The sequence below is a fragment of the Ascidiella aspersa genome, chromosome 2 (genome assembly GCF_963924565.1).
Source record: "Ascidiella aspersa chromosome 2, kaAscAspe10.2, whole genome shotgun sequence".
Classification (NCBI taxonomy): domain Eukaryota; kingdom Metazoa; phylum Chordata; class Ascidiacea; order Phlebobranchia; family Ascidiidae; genus Ascidiella; species Ascidiella aspersa.
In genome coordinates this window covers 23,570,528-23,591,524 of record NC_139448.1, presented here as the reverse complement: position 1 = coordinate 23,591,524, position 20,997 = coordinate 23,570,528, and the positions used below count along the sequence as shown (strand labels likewise).

General features: G+C 36.0%; 1 protein-coding gene and 1 long non-coding RNA gene across 2 annotated transcripts in view; one reads left to right on the top strand and one right to left on the bottom strand.

The window, feature by feature from the left end:
• Window positions 1-20,997, top strand: part of LOC146164379 (sushi, von Willebrand factor type A, EGF and pentraxin domain-containing protein 1-like) — a 111,458-nt gene that overhangs the window by 67,603 nt on the left and 22,858 nt on the right. Inside the window, exons 53-82 of the mRNA XM_083380719.1 lie at window positions 2,984-3,217; window positions 3,508-3,778; window positions 3,967-4,128; window positions 4,595-4,768; window positions 5,287-5,481; window positions 5,797-5,906; window positions 6,103-6,270; window positions 8,349-8,525; window positions 8,832-8,918; window positions 9,321-9,488; window positions 10,612-10,850; window positions 11,112-11,189; window positions 11,737-11,858; window positions 12,348-12,464; window positions 12,590-12,774; window positions 12,934-13,205; window positions 13,602-13,746; window positions 13,959-14,129; window positions 14,438-14,577; window positions 15,231-15,382; window positions 15,506-15,639; window positions 15,924-16,065; window positions 17,242-17,476; window positions 18,052-18,271; window positions 18,525-18,770; window positions 19,211-19,427; window positions 19,577-19,752; window positions 20,176-20,307; window positions 20,573-20,695; window positions 20,764-20,802. Coding sequence (XP_083236845.1) covers window positions 2,984-3,217; window positions 3,508-3,778; window positions 3,967-4,128; window positions 4,595-4,768; window positions 5,287-5,481; window positions 5,797-5,906; window positions 6,103-6,270; window positions 8,349-8,525; window positions 8,832-8,918; window positions 9,321-9,488; window positions 10,612-10,850; window positions 11,112-11,189; window positions 11,737-11,858; window positions 12,348-12,464; window positions 12,590-12,774; window positions 12,934-13,205; window positions 13,602-13,746; window positions 13,959-14,129; window positions 14,438-14,577; window positions 15,231-15,382; window positions 15,506-15,639; window positions 15,924-16,065; window positions 17,242-17,476; window positions 18,052-18,271; window positions 18,525-18,770; window positions 19,211-19,427; window positions 19,577-19,752; window positions 20,176-20,307; window positions 20,573-20,695; window positions 20,764-20,802 — 5,031 coding nt within the window. The remainder of the gene's footprint in view (window positions 1-2,983; window positions 3,218-3,507; window positions 3,779-3,966; window positions 4,129-4,594; window positions 4,769-5,286; window positions 5,482-5,796; window positions 5,907-6,102; window positions 6,271-8,348; window positions 8,526-8,831; window positions 8,919-9,320; window positions 9,489-10,611; window positions 10,851-11,111; window positions 11,190-11,736; window positions 11,859-12,347; window positions 12,465-12,589; window positions 12,775-12,933; window positions 13,206-13,601; window positions 13,747-13,958; window positions 14,130-14,437; window positions 14,578-15,230; window positions 15,383-15,505; window positions 15,640-15,923; window positions 16,066-17,241; window positions 17,477-18,051; window positions 18,272-18,524; window positions 18,771-19,210; window positions 19,428-19,576; window positions 19,753-20,175; window positions 20,308-20,572; window positions 20,696-20,763; window positions 20,803-20,997) is intronic.
• On the bottom strand, window positions 366-1,575 carry LOC146164380 (uncharacterized). Its single transcript, XR_014494507.1, has 3 exons — window positions 1,438-1,575; window positions 936-1,101; window positions 366-476 (listed from the first exon to the last, which is right to left on the bottom strand). It is a non-coding gene; the product is annotated as an uncharacterized LOC146164380 (long non-coding RNA).

The window sequence follows — 20,997 nt, the reverse complement described above, 5'->3', positions numbered from 1 at the left end:
AAATTACACGATTTTCCTGTGCAGCAGTTTTACATGGAAACACTGTAAAAATTTTACTGTTGAATAACTGGTAAAAATTACTGACTAATTTTTGTAAATATGGATTTCTGCCTGTAAAATTTACTGCGTAATAATGTAATTTCCACACCATTTTTGCAGGTAATTATTACTAGATTTTGAGGTAAAACTGCTGCACGGGAAATTCGTGTAATTTTTACAGAATTTATAGTCTGGAAAATTTTAAGGATTTTTTCTGTAATTCTAATAACACTAAATTTCATTTTTTTAGTACCCCACTTTCCTTTTTTTTTATTTAAATAGGCAAGCAAACACGATACTGAACACTGTGTTTGACGTTTATTGGTTGGAATTGGATTTAGGTTCCTTTTGCAATCAAATTGCAAAGGCGTAAAACCCTTGGGTGGACATCCTTCCGCTTCCGCTTTATACCTCTTCTATCTAATGCCGCAAAGTATCTGAAAATAACAAAAAGCCAAAGTGATTGTATCTCAAACAATAAAATACCGCTACAGATTGTATTTTTTTTCTGTTTAAAATTTAATAATGTAACATGACTGCAGGTTAAACGGTAGGCTATACAAAGGATGGTTACCACTAACAACCCCTAACCAAAACTATGACGATTATTAACCTAATACATTTACACATGTGCATTTATGGTAACTTATTACTCACTGGCGTCATCTATTGAATTCGCAAATTGGCTTAGTATATTTAAAATTAAAATTTAATCAATATGATAACGATGAAGCAAAGTAAAAAAACCTACAGGCAAAAAGTCTAAGATATAGTCAAGTTATTTCTGTTAAACTTCCCAAGGCGAAAATATGTGTAACTTTTACTATTATCATCCAGTGGAAGCACTGTTTTAAATATTAAATTAAAAAATGATAAATTACAAAGTAAAACCATACCTTTGCACAAACTCCAGCAATATTTCACAGCTTTTTGGATATACCATGTTGAAAACATAAAATGAGCAAAATTGGTAGACAAATGCTTGAAAAAAGTCACTGAATGTGCAGGCCAAATTTTTTTCTACCAAGACAACAAATTTTGTGGCATCAACAGGAGTCATACCTATTCAACATAACAAACAATAGCATAACTTAACTGACAAAAGTAATATGCTAAAACCCATCAACCTATCTTTATTCAACAACCATTATCAAAAAAGGCAAAGATTAAAGTTAGGCTTTAACAGCATTGTAGCCTGCCTTGGTAATACAGTTGCACTGCACAAGCAACTTGTTTGGTTTTATGGTTTCAGGTTTCAAGTTGAGAAAACATACATGCTCATAAAATGATCGCATAGCGCAACCAATATATATATACATATATATATATATATATATAGTAATTAGTTATGTTTACTAAGTGATTTTGTAACAACATTATTACTAGCAAAAACTTTACCTAGCACTACAATAAAAGGTGTCGCTGGTGCATCTTCAACTATATTTTCAAAAAGAGTGTCGCTCTGCAAAATAAAACTTATGTAATAAATTACATCAAATATCTGACCCTAAGAATGTACAATTATTATTCTTAAAAACTTTTATCCAACCTTACATAACTATTAAATTTCCTTTAAATTCAAACTATAGCAATTGATCTGGTTTAAATGGTTAGCATTTAGATGTCATAAAATTAACAAATCAGATAGACTTACCGAATAGCATTTGTATAAATCGGACACCTCTTCTTTAAAAAAACTTGACAGAATATCAAACAAACTATATGATTTGGCCAACTCTGTGTTTGGTTTTAATTTCAGTTTTTCTTTTATTTCTTTAATGTTCAACTCAGCAAAAGTTCTGTAAAAAGTCACTAACTTTACAAAGTTGAATTTATAAGAATTAACGCTACGACAAGATTTTCTTGCACTAAGGAAAAATGTCATCTTTACACTAAACTATCGTTATAACAGGTTGGTGAAATTTTGATAGTCACAGGCCCAAAAAAAAAACACTCAAAAGGTTTTGGCAGGCAAGATAAATTCTAAGTGATAATTTTGTTGTTATAACCTGAAGTTCTTAAAACATTTACAACTGAACTTAGGTCTAATTACATTTAAGAGGGTGGTAATGCATTGGCACAAAAAATGTGTAAAATTTGAGTGCACATGGCGTCATCCATAATCACAAGTAAAATGTGAAATAAAACAATTATCAAATGGACATTTTACCTCATAACCAGTCCGGATGTGCAGTTTTAGGTGCCTAAGCAAAGACTTGGAATCACATAAGGTTTTTTGACATATTTGTAAATTGCACTTAAGATTCATTTTAAACTTTCGAATTACGAAATGAGCAGCAAGTAACCTACAATATAAATACATAAATTTACATATTTGACTGAACAACCACAACCTAAAAAGCATCAAATAGAATTGATTATCTTCTCTTGATTATCTGACAGCTCAAAAAATGTGTTGCACTAACCCTGACTATACACAAACATTTCTTCTCTTATTACTAAACTCAAATATTTCAGTTCGGCACATGTTATATGTTTTATCAAATCAATATACCTCGATGCAGGACTGCTAACTTAACACTGATATTTTTTTATAAAAATTATGAACTCATTAAAATAAACCAAACCAGAGTCTATTTTGCTATCCTTAAGTTACAAACATATTAACTAATTAAATTATTTTCTTAACGTTTCGTAAGAATTTAACAACCAACAAAATATTTTACTTTTCCGGTTCTACTAACCACGTTTTTTTTGGATGCTCAAATAAATATTTCCATTTCACTGTTACGTCACCGACTTTTTTCTTTCGTTTGAGACGAGCGATTTGATTGGTCGGCCTAAAGTTCCCGCCAAACATATTAAACATTTTTACACTATTTTAGAGTAAAACGCTTTACAATCACCAATGTAAAATATTTACCGTTGTTCTAACGGTAAAATTTACAAATTTTTTTAACAGTGTAGTTGTATCTGTTTGCAGTTGGAGACCAGTTGTCTTTAACGCAAAAGGCAAAGTTAACGGCCGGACTCGAACGCTTTTTTGGTCAAACTAAAACAAAAGAGGTAGCAACCCTTCGATCAGTCAACATAAGGTCTCCTGATGTCGAGGTGCGCACTTGTTCCCCGGTAGGTGCTTGGCTACGCTCAGCCCCACGTTGTGTGCCTATGATGTGCCCACCTCCACCCGACCAAATCCACGGACATGTCGTCATAAGTAAATTTATACGTATATATGATAAAAAATTGTTCAAATATAAAATGACACTGTTGACAGATTGATTGCTAAACAATTTTTTTTACTTTTCGTTCAAAGCTATAAAGCTTTTTGTTTAATTTCAAATCATATTCTTACTCCTAGTTTTATATATTTGATAAATTGCCAAATTTTATTATGTTATAATAAATATATCAAACATTAAATAGTAGGATAATACGCTTAACAATCACCAAACTTGACAAGTTTTAATAAAATAACATATATCATTTTGTTCGTTGTTATAACAGATACAGCTCAAACCTACCACTACCAAAGTCAACTGAACTTTAAGTGCGACGAAGGATACGAGATGCTTAACGGAAAAAATCGCACTTCGATTACTTGCGAGTGGATGAATGAAGTGGGGACAGTGCAGTGGACCCAACTGCAGCAATGTAATCCCGTCCCCTGTCCTAAACCTCTGCTTGCAGAGCACAGTAATTACACGGTTGACACAAGCACCGACAGCCGATTGTCCTTTACATTCATGGATTCCATCTCATACAGCTGTTCACCCGGGTAGCGATTTCTGTTAATCCTTTATTTGTTTGGACGAAATAATTCTACAAATTCTTAAATTAATTGACACAATAATATACTGCATATAAATTCAAGTACCGTAATCCTCATTGCTTGTTATTCGATTTAAGGAAGTGTCTGGAAATAACTTCGATAATGATCGACAAAATTTGTTATTCTGATTTTAGGTATGACTTAATTGGGAAAGCGAACATGTTCTGTACCAGCCAGGGGTTATGGAGCCACCCTCCCCCATTGTGCGATCCAGTCGAATGCCCTGTTATCCAAGCTATTGATCATGGATTCGTGCACCAAACATCGAATACCTTTCAGTCAACCGTATCATATACGTGAGAACTCAAAACTCGTATATTCATTTTTCCAAACCGCCAAGATTAATACCATTATTCTCCTTGTTTATTTTAACTTTTGTATTCCGTGAATTTATGTGTTTAAATAATTATAGCACATATAGTTTAATTATCACCTAATATTTTATTGCAACAATTTGAGTTAACATTTTTAAATTCTATAAGTAACAAAAATTGTGCTAGCTCTTACTTTTAAGTGTTTTTCTGCCATTTTGATGTTTTAATATAAAAGCAAGTTTAGAACTTCAATTACTGTTTGCTGAAATAACGAAATATTGACATGCTGTCTTAGCAAATCAGTCATTCACATGCTGCCTTAGAAAATCATTTTTTTAGTTGCTCCAACAGCCCAAATAACCGCATCTTACGGCAAATAAACATCCGCTAAAACTTGTTTTCTATTAGACATTTCCGTTTATGTATGACTATAAATATGGAATGACAGATGTAACCCGGGTTTCGAGATGCACGGAGAAAACACCGCGACTTGTGAAGCCGACCGATCCTGGAGTTCCCCTATCCCCTCCTGTGACCCCATTCCTTGTGGCCCGTCCCCGCCTGTCAATCATGCCACGTCGGAAACCACGTCTGAGGTCTTTGGAGGAGAGGCTACCTATACGTGAGACCCCTTTTTAATTTGGTATAATAAGATGCTGGTTTTTCTGCGTCTGCACCGCTATCTTGAATCAACAATTGCATTTTGAAGCATTTGAAGGTTCGTTGTAAAGATACCATAAATTTATGTAAAGCAGTGGCGTTTTAAAATATACTTTGTTCAAAAGTTTTTTATAAAACTTTTTACATTGGTAAGGAAGATTGAATATATGCAATACAAAACTGAATAAATGTAGCAAGGATTGGGATCTTGATTACTTCTCCACTCGCTCCCCTTTGAGCCTGTGTAGCGCAGTTGATAGCCACGGTAGCGGTATACCGGAGGTCGTGAGTTCGAACCGCACTACAGGCTAGTTGTTTGTCTAGCCTGCCTCGCTTGCATTATTGATGCACAGATTCAGTTAGTCCGCGATGGCTTTCCGTGTAAAATAGAAGAAAATTGTTCTGAAAGCGGTCTACTGCTTAAAATGAAACTCGTAATTTATTTTATAATGGTGTTTTACTGTCTTACAAATCTAACAGATGTGATCCTGGATTTTATCTTAACGGCTCCGACTACGTTAATTGCGACGAAACAGGTGCCTGGTCTCCACAACTTCCGGAGTGCATACGTATCAAGTGCCACGCACCGCTTTTAAACGACCATGCTTCATTCCACGTTGCGTCATTTCCGGATGTGACAAATTTGACTGACCTGACAGTATCGCAGTTTATCGAGTAAGTTTATTTTACGTAAATTGATTTCGAGAAAGCACCACTTTTTCGTTCCACGCACGAACTCCTTCACTTGTATGATAGAAAATATCGACCAAAGTATTGAATTGGTAATTTTAAGTTAAACCGATTTTCTTAAACAAGGCCTGTTTGTTTTTGTTTAACCGACATAAGGTTTATGCCAGGTCTCACTTAGCGAAGTTTTAATATATTGGAGTTATAACATACTTTGATTAAAATCTATCCTAATTAACTTTTATCTAAAAATAAAGCACATTTTTAGACCTTTTAATGATTAACCTATAATTTTACAAACAGATACTCGTATGTTTACGAGACTGCTATCCACTTTACTTGCAACACTGGATACAAAACAGACGAAATTGATCCAATACGAGCTATTTGTACCGAATACGAATTGTGGTCAAGTGAGAACAAACTTAAAATCTTTAATATAAAAGTGACTTCTTATATAACGACGGAAGGAACAAGTGTTTTTGTTTCGAATATTATAAAACACTTTTAACTGCAATTCGTGTGTTAACGTATATATAAAGTAAATTTTACAATTATGTTTTAGCTGTTTTTGGCAGTGATTTTTAACTACTAACTGTACTTACTCAGGGGAATCTACAGTATGCAAACCAAAAGATTGCGGACCGGCACCGAACGCAGACGTAAATGGCTACTCAGAAGGTTCACTCACAACTTACGGAAATCATTACAACTACAAGTGTAACCTCGGCTACTTCACGATTGCCTCTTCAATTAAAATCTACTGTACTGAAAATGGTTAGTACTTATAACTGGACAAAAAAGGTCTTGTTTTGTCTTTATTTTTGCTGAGATATATCCGTATAAATAGCACACGAGTGGCAAATCGAACTATTAAGTTAGTTATTCTTTTTTAATGAATGATAAATGCCCTATGAATGAGTATGTAAAACTGCTTTAACAATACATTTGTGTTCTTTGCAATTAATTTTAGGCATTTTTTTAAGCCGATGTTTCTTAAAACCTTGTGCCGCGGGACAAGTCGCATCCGGGTTTGTTAAGTTTGCCGCGGAACTTTGTTGTAATTTTGCAAAAAAAAACAATCTTATCACAAACAGTCATGCACACAAGTAGATATGTCCTATACTTCATATTTTTCCTAAAGTATGGATCGAAAATCATAGACGAGATTCCTACATTAATTTGGTTTCGGATCAGCACCGACTGTATGTGTGCTTTTCAACGCAGTGGGCTGTATTATTTTTATTAAAATATAAATTATAAAAAGTGGCTATTAAAAAAATCGGTAGTAATATAGCGCACTAAAAGTCTGAAATTTTGAATAGCGGTTAAAGGAGTCGACGGGAACCGTATTATGATTATACCTTTTAACATTGAATATAAGCAATTGTAATTTATGACTTTATTTACTGTATTTAACCTAGTTAAAAGTGAAACTACGTCATGTTTTGTTCTTGTAGAGTTTAGCTGACATGTGTGGCCAGTTTTCGCTTTCAAAGGGAGATGTCACATGATTAACAACTTAAATCACATATAGGTGGAACGGGGCTGTGGCGGGAACACCCCCGGCGGGTACGGCCGGAGTCCGAAAAAAATCACGTTCCGTGTATTCTAGACGCTAAAAACGGCGATTATTAGGAGATTGCGGCTGTTTAAAATCGCCTGATTAACGCTAGAAAAATGCAACAACTCGTTGACGCATTCACTTCTGATTGCCACGCGATTTCAAATGCGCGCGAAACGCTATGGAACTGCGGTATCAGGACAGCCTCTATGAATTTTTTGATACCTCCTTTATGACATAACTTGGACTAATCTTTTTTGTCTACTAGTACTCTTCAATGTAAGACCAATCTAGAGCGTATATCGGCATTTTAAACTTTTCAGGCCACGTGGAATATGGATGACGTGATTAGGACGTGTTTTTCCGTTTAATGGCCTATATTACACGAATGAACAAATCCATTGTTGTGTAAATATTGTATTGTGATGAAGTAGGCATGCACTGCACAGAACCTAATAGAACTAGCATCACAGAGCAAGCTGTAAGTGAAAGGGTAGAAGCAGTGGTTCTCAACCGGCGTACCGCGGCGCCCTGGTGTGCCAATTCTAGGCCTAATGCTCAAAGGTGCCGATAGGTATGTGAGAATTTTTAAGAATCTAATTTTTGCTCAATTGATAGCCTAACCTTTTTGATCGACTAGCCTATTTTTGAACGATAAGATACCATTGCATTAAATGACATTTTCCTGCATGTTTTAAAGTTGACTGTGTTGTTCCAGTTCCATTTATAGTGACATTTCAATATAATACTCGAAATTTCCAGTCGGGTGCCGATAATATCTATTTATTATTTTTGAGGGGCGCCGTAAGCCATGAAAGGTTAAAAATCACTGGTATGGAGTCTATGGAAAATTGTTTCCAAAAGTTATACATTCAAACCAGGGCAACTTTGTTTAAAAAAAAAGGTTGAAGAATGTTAGGAATAGTCATCGTCATGGTGAATGATAGTAAACCAAATCATTTTGTTACAATAATTAAAATTAGTTTTGGATCGAAATGACAAGTCCTTATCCTAGAAATAACTCTATATCTACCAGTGTGAGTCCGCCGTTCTGTTGTACCTAAAACAGTAATGCCGAACCACATTTTGGTGCACAAAAAAGGGAAAGCCGCTGTGTTAGTGGAGCGCTTTGTTACTTTCTTAGATAAACTGATTTCAATAAGCCTCCCCGGAGAAATCCAGTGTACTATCGTGAAACGTTTGGTAATGGCATAGTTACGTTTACTCACAATCAGTACGGAAAACGTTCTATGAATGCACTTTAATGAATAAAAAAACTTCTAATCCGCAGGGGTCTGGTCTGCTTCTAGTGTTCCTACCTGTCTGCCAGTGCAATGTGAAGTTCCAATTGATCCCCACAACGGACATCACACCGGCGACGCTTACCACTTTCCACTCGGAGTTAATTACACCTGTGATCAAGGGTACGACTTGCTCGGAGCTGACCATGCGTTTTGCGAACCGTCAGGTAGGTTTTCGTCAGTGGTGTCGACTCTTCTGACTACAAAATATAAAAAAGTGTTTGACACAGTTGCCGTCATTATTATTTTAATACCAATCGCAAAACTAAAGCAGCATAACGAATGTTGCTTAAGCAAGATTTAAACTAACAACGATAGAATCAATCGATTTACCCTACCCAACCAAATCACCCTAAATAAACATACAATCGCATGATTGTCGGTGTTAAACTGTATAAATAAAACACCACACATAGTTGCTATTATTTAGGAAATGTTTGTTGTCATTGCAACTTTTGCTTGGTCTTTGTCAGGCGAATGGAACAAGCCGGCCCCTCAATGTGTGCCCGTGGATTGTGGTATGCTTCCCGACATTGAAAACGCCGTACTCAACACAACAAGTGATCTTACAGATTTTCATTTTAGTTGAACTAATATACTGTTGTTTAGTTGGTTATATAGGTTACTGAAGTTAAATGAAAATGATAACGTCTTTGTTTTATTGCTTTTAACGTTATTAAGATTTATTTAGAACCGTAACGTGAGTTATAATGTTAAATGCTCTGTTTAGCTGAATGACTGTTTCCTCTCATAAAATAATATCAAATGGTAGCTGAATGTACAAATTATTATGTTCAGACAGGCAAATCCGCAACATGAAGTTTAACGTGTAATTACATTGACGGCGATAAATCAACTTTTTGATTTTTTGTTGATAAAAATCCATTAAAACTTAAAAAATAGGAAATGCGTATAATGCATGGTAAAGCGTTTCGGTCTACGTTATGTTTTTGTTTCTTTAGCTACTTATTATCAATCTTCTGCAACTTATACTTGCTTACCTGGACATGAAATGTTTGGAGAAAACATCCTATTTTGTGAGTGGGACGAACTGTGGGACTACGAACCCCCGGAGTGTCTTCCGGTAGACTGCGGATCGCCAGGTTCTCCTCTAAATGGAGACGCAATGGGTAGGTATTCGGTGTGTGACAGACAAGGCGTGAAACACACGGATGTGAAACCCCCTTTTCACAACGTTTTGTTGCATCAGCAGGGTTGTTCCTAAGCAAAAATTTACACTCGCCGGCGGGGCGAGCGCTTATCAATCAGCACTCGCCCGAACAAAATAACACTCGCCAAATTTGTTGGCACGCCGCCTGCCCATTTACGTCCTAGCGCGGTCATTTATTTGGTTATCGTTAAGCTGTCTTTTGGTTTCTATACGTAAACATTAGTTTTTCTAAAAGTCTGGTCGTTTATTTTCATGCGTGGATGAACAAATTAACGACCCATAAAGCAGTTTACGCTTAAAACAATGTTTTTTAGCCGAAATATTTTATAAAATGTTTAGTGAAAAAATAACACTGACAATTTAGTAGCCACGGCCTGCCTGTTTTCCTTTTTTCTAAAACTATTAACCACTGCAGCAATGACGTCTTTGGTTTGCCGGTAAGCGTTTTTTAAAACAGGACAAAGAATCATTATTACGATCATACAACGGGACAGAGAGTCCTTGTTACAAGCTTCGAACATGACTTCCATTGACCTTATTGATTGTGTAGTGCTAAATGTATTTGTGTCTTTAGTGTTTAAGGAAATAACTGGCGTTAAGTAATATTTAGCTTAGTAGTGGTGCTTTAACACAAGTTGTTCTGACCTACACCAACTAATTAAATTTCTCGCCAAAGCCGCTCGCCAGTCGGGCGAGTGGGTGTCAATCAGCACTCGCTAGGAGCAATTTGTACTCGCATTGGCGAGCGGGCGAGTGCTTAAGCCCAACCCTGATCAGGTTCCATATTTTCGTTAAAGCAGTTTTATAAATACCCAAATGGGAAAAGATCTAAATCACAAAAGGTGCCAAATGCAGCAAGCGGTTATATTGTAATAGTGCGTGTCGTTGCGACATGAACAACGTCAATGTTGCTTCGTTCGCCAATCACCCAGGTTCCTGTAAAACCACTGTCAAAAAAGAAGCGATTTTCTGTGTTCAGTTGAGTTGTGCCGATTTTACTGATCAGTGTATATCTGATCACACAATGCCTGTTCACCTTGCTTGAATGTCAAATGCAATTTAAATTACGCTTTATTTTCCAGGGGATTCCCACGTCTTCAGAGCGACAGTTTTCTTCGCCTGTCATGACGGTTATATTTTGGACGGAGCCGAAAACGCAACATGCTTGCCTGACGGATTTTGGGATCATTCGACACCGATGTGTCATCCGGTTGACTGCGAAGGTCCACCGGAGATCGATCACTCTGATATTTTGTGGGACGGCACTTCGACCACTTTTCATTCCACTGTCATGTATAAATGCCACCGAGGATATGAACTGGTAGACCCAACTTTCGCGTCTGTCGAATGCTTGGTTTGTATTTTTTGTTTTAAGTAGTAATTATAACCTATATAAAACGATTAATCTTGCGTATGTAAAATAATTGTTTTATAATATCAAGGTTACAAAATCTATTTTTTTTATACTGATTATTGTTCCGTTTTATTGCTGCGCTTACAGCACTTTTACAACTTCAATTTATCCCTGTTATAATTTAACGTACTTATAACTAACCCAATAAAATTTCATTATTCAATACAGGCCGATGGTATGTGGAGCCCGTCACCGCAATGCTCTAGGGTAAAATGTCCCAAACCCGAGACACCTAAACATGGTCGGGTAGGTATTTTTAATAAGCCGTTTACACTTAATATAGCTATATAGCCTTGTCTTACCTTGTAATGGAAAATCAAACTTGACTTACCATAATGGTTCAATTGGGAGTTTTATTCACCTATAGTATCTTAAGTCGAACAATTTGTCAGGTAGATTTTTAAAGAAAGGTAGCATGCTAAACAAGAGCAGCGCCAACATTTTACATTTGGTAAATATTTTTCCTAAGAATGCAAACATTGTCTTATGCCCAGCATACGTTTGACGATTTATTTTTTAGTAACTTGTGCCTTGGCCTATTTGTTTATCAACCTGAACGATTTTCGTCAAATCAATTTCTTCGGACCTATAACCCTGTAAAATGTAAATGACTTGTACTGTAAATTCGTTAATATTGTCCTGTAAGTAATAGGTCTTTTTATAATTTTATATAAAGCAGTTTTATTTTTGTATTATATTTTGATGTCGAGTAGCCTACTGGTACTCAGATCTGAAAAGCCCTGTAACCACAATTTTCTTTTTAACCTTTATTTATAACAACTGTTTATTTTAGCTTGTTGTGTCTGAACAAGGCGTTTTCTTGTACCAAGAAACGGTCGACTTTAGCTGCGACAAAGGATACTTACCAAGCGGGAAAACCACCGCTAACTGTACTGCTGAAAAAACTTGGTCTAGGTTGGTATGCGATAAATTACCATAGCCCAGATGTTCTCAAACTGAACGTCGCCTCGGCCCGGTGTGCCATTTCAATTTCCTTTTTTAAAGATATTTCGTTTTGTATCTAAACTTAATTACGGTAATAAAAGAATTAGTAAAATTCCTATCGTTAGGTGCTTCCTAAATCCAATTTTTTTTAAAAAACGTCACAAGAAAAAAGGTTGAAAACACACTATAAAATCTGATCTATATTTATCTTTAAAATGTTATATGTTAGTGACTTAAGTTATTTGCGTTGTCTTAATTTCTGTAAAAAGCTTGTATGAACAATAGTTTCGCAGCGTATTGTCATGGCTCACATCACAATATTTTCTTATGCACAGCGTCTGAAGCTTTTTGTATTTTAATATGCACCTGGATTTTTAACTTTATGTAAGACACATGGAAGTATATTTCTCTCTGTAAATATATATATGTGCTATGTATCATGTTGTATATTATTTGCAGTCCATCGCCATCTTGTAATCCAAAAGATTGCGGAAGATTGCCAACTGTACGAAATTCCAAAAAGACGGGAAACGATACCTTGTTTATGGCAACTGTGTCGTTTGTCTGTAACCCTGGGTATAGATACTTTTTGTAACTTTCTTTAAAAATCTTGTTAAAAAATTCACTGTATAAATTTAAAACCATCCCAATATTTAAGATTGTTTGTGTGGTAAACTAATTAATTTCAAATTGCAAATCAGTTTCGAATCGCAATCGAACATGACCTTGACTTGCCTACATACGGGCTGGTGGGACCGGGAAATTCCCGTGTGCAGTCCAGTGAGTTGCGGGCCGCCTCCCACTGTACGGCACAGCACAAGTACTGGAGGAAGCAGTCCAGACATGCAAATCTACGAGAGCCTGGTAGCATACCATTGCAATAAAGGTATTTTTTATTTGCCTTATGCATAAACATTTCCATTTGTGTCCTACCGCACAGTCGTGGTCAAAAGGATAATTTCTATTATGTAAAACACTACATTTAGTGTAACTTTAAAAGTTTGGCTTATACCGCGCAGTCATTTCCGATTGTTTATATCTCAAGGTTTCTATCTAACCGGTCCTACTAATGCCGTATGCGGAGCTGACAAAAGCTGGCAGTTTGGCGCTGAGCTAGGACCCGGCGGTGCCACAATCAACCACTTGCCCACCTGCCGGAGAGTCCATTGCCCTCTTCCCCCGGCGGTCGCTAACGGTACATTCTCACAACGCAACTATACGTACGGCGAGGAGGTTGTCTACATGTGCGACCGAGGTCACGACTTGATCAATTTGTCAAAAAGATTCGAATGCACGGCTTTCGAAGGAGACTTTAAGGTTAAAAGTTACATTTTTGCTTAAATGAAAGTTGGATTAAGTTTATAATTATTTTCTTCGTAAATCGCGGTATTTGTCTTTAGCAAATTCTTAAATTAAGGTGTTACGCTGACGAATGTTAATGTTGACAAACTTTTGCACAATCGCGTATAATTAGGTTAAAGCAAGAGTAAGATAATAATCTTGCCCAAATTAAAATATATGTTTTTGGGGGGTATTTATGCTATCTTATATTGTTTTTGTGATCTTTTTTAAGTTTTTCGCGACACTATCATTAACGCAATGTTTTGATATTTTTTGTTGAATAGGCATCACTTTGACTAAATTTTGCCGCATAACAACCTTATGACTTCCAGTTATTGTCCAACATTTGTTCAAAGAAATGACTCTTTGTAGGGTTTTTACATGGGAGTTCCTCCGATCTGTGAGCCTGTGTCATGTGGAATGCCAAAGACAATCAAAAACGGATTCTTTGTTTCAAAAGGAACAACTTTTACGAAATCTGCCAGTTATTCTTGCAATCACGGTCATTATGCCGCAGGTATATCAGTTCCATCGCGAAAACATAATTTCCCGTAATCTATAAAAATTAGTTGTGTATATTTGTAAGATAATTTTATATGCCTCCCCAGATGAGCTTTTTAAAAAAAATATTTTTTTTTTTTAGTAATGTATCTTGCCGGAATTTACCTATTTCACTATTTGTTAAATAATTTTTACCAGAACGCATTTCAGATAAAGTGTTCCGTTTAGGTCCTGTTGAGATTCGATGCCAAGCAAATCGGACGTGGTCGAGTTCTCCAGCTTGTTTACCCCACGATTGCAAACAGCCACCTGAGGTCGCACATGCACGAGTTAATGTGACGTCAACAATTTTCGGATCTGTACTGAATTATCAATGCGATGTGGGATATGACCTGCATGGTAATCATCGTAAGATTATATTTGACCCTTGAATATAAATTTCGAAATGTGGTATGTTCTGATTTTGTTATTAATTTTTTTACAATCGCAAAGATTGTTACATGGTTGAAAGCAAAAGATATATCATTTAAGCCCAAGTGTTCAAGGTATATAATTTTTGTTTTTTGATGAAGTTGTAGGGCTGTTTCAACAGTCTACCAATTTGTATTTTTAACGTCTGATGCAGCAACGTCCATGGCATCGGGCATCAACACACATAAGTTAATATGTCAATCTAAATAATACCTATATTTTTGCCGAAATTTTAGGTTCGGGAACTACAGAGTGTCTTGGCTCGGCCGCTTGGTCTGATGTAAGTGATTGGTCATGCGATCCTGTCCCATGTGGAGAACCAACCGCGGTTGTAAATTCCACTTTTGCGAGTACCGGACATGTTTATGGAGACTCGGTAAGTGATTTTTAGCTTATTGGCTAAAAGTTAACAAATAAAAACGATGTAGTAAAACATATGAAAACATTTGCATGGTTTTATTTCGGCCTTATAAATTTCAGCTTAAAACAGGTAGAAAATTGTGTTGGTATGTTGTTTGTTTGTAAATCCCGAGAGAAAATATTTCTAAAAAGGTAGCATGCTAGTTTATAAAATGTACATTGTATAGCCTCCCATTTTTAAGTAAATTACGACAAACATTTCTTTGAAATGATCTAGCATAATATCAAAGTGAGAAATGTTTTCTTTTTCCAATATTAAATTATTAATGGAACCCAATTTATGTTTTCATTGTATTGTTTGTAATGTTTTCTAGAGACTGATAGTAGGTTACTTTGCAGGCGAAATAGATTTTTATTTTACATCTGATAAATAACGGACATGGGCGTTATGCTCGATATTTTATAATTTCAAAAAATATCTTCAAACACTAATTATTAAGTTGTTTCAATAAAGGAGTTAAATAAATATTAACAAATTGCAAGAATTTTCATATTTTCGCTTGGCCAAGTTGTTAAATCGCGTTTTTGTGTAACTAACAACTCCTGAAATGGATACAAATGTTTGCAAATGTCAATCCATACAATTCATAATACTTGTTTTCCATGCAGGTGACTTACACCTGCGACAGCGGTTTTTTATTACAACCTCCCACATTAAGCCACCAACGAAGTCTAGCCTGTCAATCAAGTGGTCATTGGGAAGTGCCCGATTTCCACTGCAAACCAGTCTCTTGTGGCGCTGTCCCGCTTATCACGAACGGGTAATAACTTATGTTAAAAAAAGCTTATATCTTGCAATGAAAGAAAATGTTGGCATAAAACGTAGTTTTGTTGGCATTTGTAAACAAAAATAGAATATATTCAAATTGCTTTACCTGTTGCAGAAAGGTCCAATTTACTCAAGCGTATTGGCCAGCCACCAGCATGGAATCAGTCTTTTATCCAGATGTTTTGGAGTATTCTTGTGACATCGGTTACTACATGGAGGGCGTGCCACGAATTTCCTGCACAAACAATGGTTGGGATTAGTACTTATTATGCGTGACCAATTTAGGCTGGGAAAGAATGAAGCAACTTTTTAAGCATAATGATATAGCCTTATTGTTAGTTTAGACCAACTGATAAAAAATCTCATAGTTCAACTTAATCGCCTAACTTTGATTCATGGTTTATTAATATGAGAGATGTAATTGCAATTGTAAAATAACATTATCTTAATTGTTTGTAAAAATAACATATGGAAAAACTATACCATAGAATAATTCCTGAGCGCAATTCACTGATGCCATTTTTACTATATAGGTACGTTTAGTTTGGCTTCTCCGTATTGTCTACCTGTCATTTGCGGAGCACCGGAACCGATCCCGATGGCTACAGTTAGCGCGGATGGCGTTACTTTCGGTCACAAAGCAACTTATACTTGCAACGTTGGTCACAAGATAAGGTAAAGTTGTGCTATTTTTTTCATTGTTTATTGTTTATTTTCGTAATATTACTGTGTGTAGTAAATAAATCAGATTAAAAAACTTCATGGATTACGATTGGTCCATATTTATTTTTAACATGTTTGTTAAATAGTCCTATTAATGGCTGACGTAACTACACTTAAAGCTAGGGCAAATACTTTTTACCAGGACCCAAATTTACCAGTGCCAAATTATTTTGTTTCTAATTGAATAGCTCTGTTAAAACTGTATGTTTGTCACAATTTTTTTTAACAACTTATAAAAGTAATTACAAATTTGTGTTCTGCTTTTGTTTATTCTTATAGAAAAATTAATTATGCTGACAAATACTTTTTGGCACAACCCACAAAAAATGCGCGACGTCTCGCGATAGGGCAAAAACTTACTTAACAGCAAGCGCAGGTGCGAGTCTAGGATTTGGTTTAGGGGGCGACAGACTTCAAGACATGATCCATTAATGCTTTACATTGTGAAAAAAAACGGTTCCTTTGTGACCTAATTGCGTTGTACAGTTAGGTAGTTGAACGGTGAACAGTCTCGTTAAGTCACTTATTACTACCTAGTAAATCCGTGTCTTACGATGAGCTGCTAGCAAAGTGATTCCTCGCATCGAACAACGGGTAGAGCAAAAATAACTTCATCTAACCCACTAAAATTGTGTTGTGTTTTTATTAATATTTAATCGTTTTTTTTCTTCTGGGCTTCGAATATTTATTTAAAGGTGTTCACTAAAGTGTTTATTTGTGAAATATAAATGTAGATACGAGAACATTATAAATCGCTTAAATATGATGCGTTTTTCTAGTTACAGTTTGCGAAAAATGCATGAAGTTTACGTTAGCATAAAATGTTGTTGTAAAAAGATCAGATTGCAACTCCTTATCCCCCACCTGGATATAACTTTTTTAGGTCGTCGCGATATTCGACGAGGCTTTGTGTATGTGACGTGTGAAAACGCTAACCGCGCTCAAACTAAGTAAAACTAAAAAGGAAGACAAGTCTCTTACATGAAATTTTGCTGTTGATATATAAAGAGTTTCGATATCCAAAGTGAATGATATCGCGAACCAAGACCAACTATTTAAACCCTGCCCTAAATAACCGAACAACTGTAAAAAAACTACAGAATAACAAAAACCTAACTCTGTTCCCAGATCCGCTGAAACAGAGACAAATACGCATCATGTGACCTGCACGTCAGATGAGGTTTGGTATCCAGCTGTACCAGCTGGTGGATGCCAACCTGTAATTTGTCGTGACTTACCAGTTATCGAACACGTCACAATGACCACTTTGCCTTCTAAAGTTAACCTCTACCAAGACGTAGTTAAATACCAATGTGATGTCGGCTATGAATTGTCGTCTGGAGACTTGGACATTCGATGTCAGGTATAGTAACAATAATACGATTTACGATGGTAAAACGCTTGTATGCCATCCGACAACGACAGTGTTATATTTACGATTTGTCACATAGACAGCCTGTATATACCTTTCTCAGGATTTGTAGTTGTTTCGATTTGTTATCCGCCACTGGCATAGCGATTTTTGCGATAAACTATCCATAATGTTGAGCATTTAGCACAGTGCTTCTCATCCTATGGGTCGCGACCCAAAATTGGGTCGCTGACTGCAGTAATTCACATGTTTAATTGTTTATACTAATTGAGATTCGTTCTGAGCAATATTTCCCAATTAAGAAAATTAAGGAAGCAATACAAGTAATGTCTAATGATAATTATTAAAATTCGAAATTCTTTATGCTAATCATCTAATGCCTATTTTTTGTTCTCTTACAAGCAAAAACAACTGGGTCGCCAAAGCTTAGTTGTCATACTTACGTTTAATATTTGGGTCGCCGCAAAAAAAGGTTGAGAAGCACTGATTTAGCAGCACGTTGTAATGTAATTACACCCAAAATAAATTCTATGGTATACATTTGTTCATAAATGGGTTTCGCGCAGGCCAATAAAGAGTGGAGCAGCCAACCGCAGTGTTCGCCAGTTGATTGTGGTATACCAGTCTGTCCAGGGCTGTCATCCTGTCATTATACCGGCACCACCTACCAGCATATCGCTACGGCACAATGTCTTACGGGTCACGAGTTCAGTTCTAACGTCATCAACTACAAGATCACGTGTGCAGCTGATCGCCAATGGACCGTTCCAGAAATGCCGCCCGATGGTATAATTTAAGCAGATTTGTGGTTTAAAAAAAGTTTATCTTTATTTTAATCATAAACATTAAATACATCTCTATAGGGATTACTTTGTTACTTATGCCTCAGCTTATATTAAGGTTACCAATATCAGCCATAAAATATTAAGGTACTGTTATGAGTTAACACACTATAAAAGTTTGGAAGAGGTATTGTGATTAGTGTCCTTTTCTTAGTTGGCTTCATTCTTTGCCATTTTCTGTTGTCATGATTTTACAGGGGACGCCAGTACATGCCGCAAAATTTCATGCGGGATCCCTGAAGTCATTGATCATGGAACATACAGACTTCGCAACAACCGAGTGACCTATCAGGAAAATGTGACGTACAGTTGCGACCGTGGTTATGAGTTTACTCCCAACTCTGTCGATACAATGAGTTGTTTAAGCAACAAAATGTGGGGTCCATCATCTGTTCCAGCCTGCCAGGCGAAAAATTGTGGTCACCTTGTTTGCCCACAAAATGGTAATCTAACACCGAGTGATCTACACTACACTACCTCTAAACATATCTGATAAAACTGGGACAGAGGTCTACCAAATTAGGGACTAAAATTTAAAATAATTGCAAGTGATAAGCTCTAAACTGTATAGATATTAGAATCATGTTTGTATAATCTATATGTATCAATATTTTTTTATACCCTTTACATGTAATTGCTTCAAGACGTTACTTTAGGGATCTTATACTAGCCTTCTAGCTCGGAAAACAAAGCTTTATTAGGTGTAGGAAAAACCTGACAAAACCAATCTAACCCCAGGGTTACACCGATTGTAGCTGTATATTGTGAAAAGAACTTCCTGAAATAAACATTCACTATGTTAATTAAAGTGTAGCACCTTATGTAGTTGTACACATTATTATATATTTACTAAAAGTTTTCTTATTATTTCTTGCATGTGCAGCTGCTTGCAAATCTGATGGGACAACTTATCTTTCCACCTTCCACGTGACTTGTGACGTTGGCTACGAGCTTCATTATGACGTGTTTGATACATCCCTGGCGTGCCTTGACACAGGGACCTGGTCCACAATTCCTTATGATCTTATTTGCAAACCGGTCAAGTGTCCCAAACCCCAGCCTATCAGCTTCGGCAAAATCACGACACATAATAGCAATATGTAGGTGTAATCGTTTGGTTACGTGACTGAAGCTCAGTTAATAATAATTAAAACAGAATTGTAACAGTTTTATAGCTTTCTTTAATTTTTGTTTAAAACAATTTTGTTTTTTTAATTTACGTATAAACAAACGTGGTGTTTTCCAACAGTTCACCAGAGTACAACGAAGTGGTGAACTACGAGTGCGACGAGGGTTACTACATGCTGGGAAAGTCCCAACGCACTTGTACGTCGACACGCACTTACTCGCACAATTTGCCTCATTGCCTGCCTGTGTCGTGTGGAGCACCCGCCTTACTCCAACATGGAATTTCCAATTTTGACGGTACGTTTGTTGTTTCTAGTTTGCTTCGAAAGGCTGATCTATAGGGCTTACTCCATCATAATTAATTTTAACTGTTTCCAAACTACGGTAGATGTGTTGATCTGATTTAAGCAACAAATATTTAAGATTATATGATAAAAAAAACATTTTATTGGGTGAGTTGTTAATAGTAAAACTCTGTATAAAAATAAAAAAAGATACTTTAGGGTTTATTAATTGTCTAACACATTTAATTTATAGAAACATTTTGCGATCCCAAGTGTTATCTATGTAGACCTATCGTGCCACGAAAAAGCATAGGGTGACCCGAGTTCTGGAAACTATTGTATGTTTGAGAAAGTCGCAGTAGTGACAGGACGGTGCTTGGACATACTCAGTTAATGCTGAGCCAACATGTCAGATATTTTGGGATTTAAATTACAGGCTTAACATTCGAAAGACGAGCAAGTTACAAATGCTTACCTGGCTACAAGTTATTGGGCAACGGAAACTGGGTTTGTTCACATACACGAAAGTGGATTCCTTTACGTTCGGACCTTGTTCATCCACCAATTGGTAAGATAAAGGCGTTTATATAAAATAGCAGTCATTTCCGTTGCTAATTCTTGACAGTAAAATAAGGTTTGATTTTATTATAACTATTGCCAACGGCGACTAAGTAGCCTCGATTTAAACTGTATTATTTAGAACCCTATGTTAGTTTTGCTTATTTTGTATCGTTTTCTCATTTGTCGCGTAAATCTTTCGCGAGTATTGTTTTACAACTATCTTGAAATATATATCGAACGTTTTAATTCTATTAATATTGGAAACTTTGCAGTCCTTCCACTTATACAACGGCAACGTAGATCTGTAGAAGGTTCTGGAAGCGGTGATGCGATAGAACTGGGGTCTGGTGAAATAGACGCATCGGCTTCAAGTTATGTTGGTCTATCACATTCAAGTATGATAATCTTTTACATTACAAGTCTTTTCTAAAGTCTAATTATTATGTGTTTTGTTCTATTTTAGATGCACCTAAAAGTATTCACTTTCGCAGCGCTCTATCAGGTAATTTAAATTTAGTCAACCAGTGTTTTATTTTTAGCATAAGCCAATTGTAACAATTTTTTGTGCTATAACATGACGAAAGTGTTTTTTGTTTTATTGTGATAGTAATTAATCTATTATTGTAACAGGTTATTGACTCAGTACTGATTTTTTTAACGCAAAAAATGAAGTTAGAATAACACCTATCCTACATCG